This window comes from Apium graveolens, chromosome 4, assembly GCF_009905375.1.
Source record: "Apium graveolens cultivar Ventura chromosome 4, ASM990537v1, whole genome shotgun sequence".
Taxonomy (NCBI): domain Eukaryota; kingdom Viridiplantae; phylum Streptophyta; class Magnoliopsida; order Apiales; family Apiaceae; genus Apium; species Apium graveolens.
This window is the reverse complement of record NC_133650.1, coordinates 8,481,844-8,486,745: the sequence shown is the minus strand read 5'-3', so window position 1 is coordinate 8,486,745 and position 4,902 is coordinate 8,481,844. Positions and strand designations below refer to the sequence as shown.

The 4,902-nt window shown below is 32.5% G+C and overlaps 1 protein-coding gene across 1 annotated transcript; it reads left to right on the top strand.

Moving 5' to 3' along the window:
• The first annotated feature begins 2,825 nt into the window (after positions 1–2,825).
• Positions 2,826–4,623, top strand: LOC141716638 (bidirectional sugar transporter SWEET5-like). The gene is made up of 6 exons (XM_074518830.1): positions 2,826–3,024; positions 3,137–3,173; positions 3,361–3,577; positions 3,655–3,816; positions 3,904–4,023; positions 4,302–4,623. The coding sequence occupies exons 1-6, from the start codon at positions 2,982–2,984 to the stop codon at positions 4,428–4,430; spliced, it is 708 nt and encodes a 235-aa protein (XP_074374931.1). The 5' UTR covers positions 2,826–2,981; the 3' UTR covers positions 4,431–4,623.
• The last annotated feature ends 279 nt before the right edge of the window (positions 4,624–4,902 follow it).

Sequence of the window (4,902 nt, the reverse complement as noted above, 5' to 3'; positions counted from 1 at the left end):
AAATAGCACGCAATAAGGACAGTGAAGACTATACATTTATTTAAACAAAATTAAGCAAACTTTTGATTAAGCATCTCTGTCTATATCTTAATTATTTGATGTCTAGTCATTTGTTAATGGCTTTGGAGGAACTAGGATATTATTATGCTTGCTTCCAGCCTGGCCAAACACTCCAGCTTTAGCCTATTCAGATTAGCTGATAAGTACAAGAATATGAGTCTTAGGAGTCGTTTGGTTCATGGTTAATGAGTCCGGTTATAATGGGAATTGGAACCTCAATCCCATGTGTTAGTATTTGGATTAATAATTTGGTGATTGGGAATGGGAACTTCATTCCTAATAAATGGGTAAATCATTCCCTACTTACCCCTTAGGATACCATGTCATTCCCATTCCCATACCTCTCGTTCTGATTCCCGTATCCCATTCCAACTAACGATCTAAAAGCCTCTAATTAGTCTTCTGTCTTATTGAACTGTTATGTTGGCCTGGCCCTGTTATGTATTAGTTTTAAATTTTTTTAATATCCTTGGGCGCTAGATTGACAAGGCTCCTTAATATATTTCAAGTTTTAGTGGACTAGTTCCCATATATTTCCCGTTATCAGCTGAAATTTGGCAGATAAAGTAAATTCAGAACAGCGTCCCTGAGCTTGATTTTACCGCACGTAGATAGTAACCTCTAAGGAAGTTCGCAAATCGATATCGATGTCGAAACTAGTTGAAGTTTATACCAAAGAAATTTTACTGAAATTAACTGTTAGTATATCCTTGTTTGCGCTTCTTTCAGTACATGTTGAGATTCACCAATGTTTGCCTCGGAACATTATTCTCTTTAGGTTGTGCGTACTTCCTAAACCTGACTTGTCTTCTTTACAATCATTGTTCCAAGACTCATGCTACTGGAACTTTTAAAACCCTATATCATGAACAGTGAGATACAGAGTGAAGAATTGGGAGTTTTACCTCTCATCCAGGAAACGGAAACGCTGGACAACTCCGTGTTAGGATAGAAGTTAGAAGAGATGATTGTCTGATAGTATCAATGAAAGGACAGAGACAAATCACTGCAAGGATATTATAGGTGACAACTGAATATGACTGTCATATACACTCTATTTTAATTAGGCATAATGAAGGAATATTAATCTTTTAAGGCCCTGTAAGGCTGTACCTCAAGGATTCTTAACATTTAGCATGCGTGTTGTTTAAATAGTTCTCGGTTGTATCTGAAGAGGAAATAAGCATCATGTAATTTGTGTTTCATGATACTGAAATGTCTTTGCAAATTTATCAGCTAGTTAGACTGCCCAAACAGATGGAGTATATAAGTTTAACTACTGCTCTTTCCGTTCCGATAGTTTCTTAACTTTTAAAATGGAGACTTCGACATGCATTTAAAGTCTTTCCACAACTTATTTTTAAGATTTTCTTATTTTGAATAAAAATTTGAACATTTAATTTTAATTCAAATGATTTTTTTTAAATAATTTATCTGACTATAATATATAAGAGTCTTAAAATACGTATCGAACACTCTATTTTAAATATTAAGAATTTATTGGGACAAGGGAGTAGTAGGTACTAACTACCAAGTGAAGAACATAAACATTATCAAACCAAATTAGTCCTCATCTTCGATCTCAATCTTCTCCTGCTCCCTCGGTTTCTGTAGTATTTGTTCTGTTAATTGTTGTCTTTTTTCTCTTATGTGTAATTAGATAATCTTTGCACGTAGTTTCTGAATTTTCTCTTCTCTTATTATTTATTAATTGGTATATTTAATCTAGAATTTAGGAGATTGATAATTATTTATGAATTTGTTGATTTTAATTTTAGGTGAATTCTAACAGATGTAGAATCTAGTAAAATATTTAAATGTAGTTTTCATAAATCATTCAAAATCTCACGAAATAAATAAAAAAGTAATTGAGTGTTAATTATATTGATAGTAGTAGATATTATTAAATCATAAATTAACTTCTGCTTTATCTATGTTCGATTGATGCGTGCCATGTCGGTAAAAAAGAAGAAGATGACACTGTACTGTTAAGTAATTAGCGATTAACTGTAGCCAATTGAATTAACCACTAAATTAATCATTTTAATTCGTTAATTAAGTAAATGAATAAAACTGTTTGATAAACAAATGTTTCATTTTTTTTTTATTTTCACCAGACATAAGGATATAATTATCTAATTGAAAAAATACCTTCATTTAACTTTTTTCAAAATTAACTTTATGGAAATAAACCGTTACTTTAATATGCTAATTACCAAATAATAATATGAGAAGTTTAATTTGGAAAAACTAGTAATTCGTTTCAGAAAGCTAAAGCTCAAATAAATACTTAATGTACCAAATAAAGCCCTTTTTCATCCCTAATTACATGTTCATTTTGATTTGATCATTTTTTGACTAAATATTAAAAAGTATCTATAATCATTTTTAAAATTTAAAATTGATATTATAAAATAAATTAAATATACTTTCTAATAATATATTATTTTTTCCATTACATGATACATGTAAGTTTCAGTCAAAATAATTAAGTTGACCTGTCAAAATTCAAAATAAATGTACATGTTGGAACCGAGGTAACAGTAATTATACTATCTCATTTTGTTCACAAATTAATAACTCCTAAACTTTACCTTGGCTAACATCAAATATCAGATAGAAATAGTGATGACAATGTTCTCCTATCATTGGTATACAGCATAACATACCTGGGCCCCAAATTATTATGAACGTGTATATAAAGAGTCACACGAGATGCTTATATAAGTTGAATTAATTCCAATGGTGACCCATAAAATTCGAGCAAACAACTCTTTCTCGTAATAACTTTGCCTTCTTCTTCTTCACATATCTCACCTTCACACACACAAAACTTAGATCTCTAACTGATCTCTGCAAATACTTTTATCGTTTAAAAATTTGCAAATTTTTAAGTAACGATTTGCGAATCCTAAACGAAGATGACGGGTACCGGAGTCGCAAGAACTGTTATTGGTATCATAGGTAATTATTACTACCAACTTTTCTTTTTTTCATTTTGAAATGTGTGCTCATACTTTCATATTTGTAATTAAGTTTTTTTTTCTGATGTTTTTTATCTTTTCTCTGTGTGCAGGAAATTTCATATCTGCTTGCCTATTTCTTTCCCCCATGTAAGTATATGTTTTTAGGATGGATCTGTATATATTCCGTCGAGTATGCAGTCATTATGATTTTAATATAAAAGTATCGACGCGTAGTTATTATAATTTGAATGTACATATGCCGCCAAGTACGCATTCATTATGATTTGAATGTTGATCAAGTTAATTGAATAAAAACTTTCTTTTTTGAGTGCAGACCAACATTTCAGAAAATAATCAAAGCCAAATCGGTGCAAGAATACAAACCACATCCATATGTGGCGACAGTGCTCAACTGCGCGATGTGGTCGTTTTACGGGATGCCATTTGTGACTTCAGATGATATTTTGGTGCTTACAATCAATGGTGCTGGTTTTGTGCTTGAAATCATTTACGTTACTATCTTCATCATATACAGCAATTGGGGAACACGGGTATTTATCGATGACTCAACCGATTAGTTTTTGGTTAGATTGAATGTGGTTTGTAATGAATGTTTGTGTTTCTGCAGAAAAAGATATTTATCGCTCTTACGATAGAAGCTGTGTTCTTCGCTGTGGTGGTGGCTATTACCATACTTGCATTACCTACACTCCATGGAAGAGCTATGCTTGTTGGGTTGATAAGTATCGTCTTTAACATAATCATGTACATATCACCCTTGAGTGTCATGGTACGTACGTTTAAATTACTCAGTAAATACGCAAAATTAGTATAGAATTAGAGTTGTGTTGTGAATGGATGCATGCATGGGATGCAGAAACGTGTGATTAAGACCAAGAGTGTGAAGTACATGCCGCTTGCTCTGTCAGTTGCTAGCTTTTCGAATGGAGTGATTTGGACGATTTACGCATTGCTTAAGTTTGATCCTTATCTTCTGGTAAGTTAATTGAACTGCAATTCTGTACTCATTACCCTTGCAATTCTGTAGTTTCACTTGCATTCATAACTGTGCTCCCGGGTTTTTAAAAGGAGCGAAAGTAAGTGGTAATGAATGGAAATTTAACAAATTTTAACTCCAAAAGTGGGATGAAAGTACTTTAACTCGTTATAACTTATATTTTCCCTTAAAAAAACTCGGGAGCAAAACTGTGATCAGGGGAGAGGGGTAATTATTGATCGAATTAGTTACAACATGTGAAATGTGTGAAACTGCAGATTCCCAATGGTTTAGGAGCGATATCTGGAGCAGTTCAGCTTATTTTATACGCTTGGTTTTATCGAACAACAAACTGGGAAGAGGAATATGAAAGATCATCTGTTCAAATGTCTGAAAGCACTCCCTGATCTCCAGTTTACATTTATAGTTTGAATGTATAAGACTAATGATGTAATGCTGGAGATTACTTTTATCTTGTTTGGTTTGGCTATAGGCTTTACTGATTCTGTGTATCTGTACACAAGTCTTGAATTCTGCAGTTGAGAGAGATGAATCAAAAATTTATTTAATTGAATAATATGCACTTATCAGATTACTTAAGTGGTAAAGTCTTGTCGTCTTCCATTCTTGTTCAACCTAAAGCTAACCTATTTTTTTACTTTTGAGTCGTGTTTTTGCTAACCTATTTTTTTACTTTTGAGTCGTGTTTTTGTACATTCGTGTCATGGATATTCCGCGTAAGTGTAAATTTCATTTATCACATCGGCGGTTCCAGCTGCATGGCTTTGGTTTTTATTTTTTTGAAACTACGTCGATAGATTAATACAATTAACTCACTAGACACGTATAGTAGTACTTTGAACTAACTATTTGGCCGTT

What these genes read in the sequence shown, in the direction of transcription:
- LOC141716638 (XM_074518830.1), top strand. Translation starts at nt 2,982, where the DNA reads ATGACGGGTACCGGAGTCGCAAGAACTGTTATTGGTATCATAG. An exon ending in AACTGTTATTGGTATCATAG is followed by an intron (nt 3,025 to 3,136) that starts GTAATTATTACT and finishes CTCTGTGTGCAG; the next exon opens with GAAATTTCATATCTGCTTGC. An exon ending in ACAGCAATTGGGGAACACGG is followed by an intron (nt 3,578 to 3,654) that starts GTATTTATCGAT and finishes GTGTTTCTGCAG; the next exon opens with AAAAAGATATTTATCGCTCT.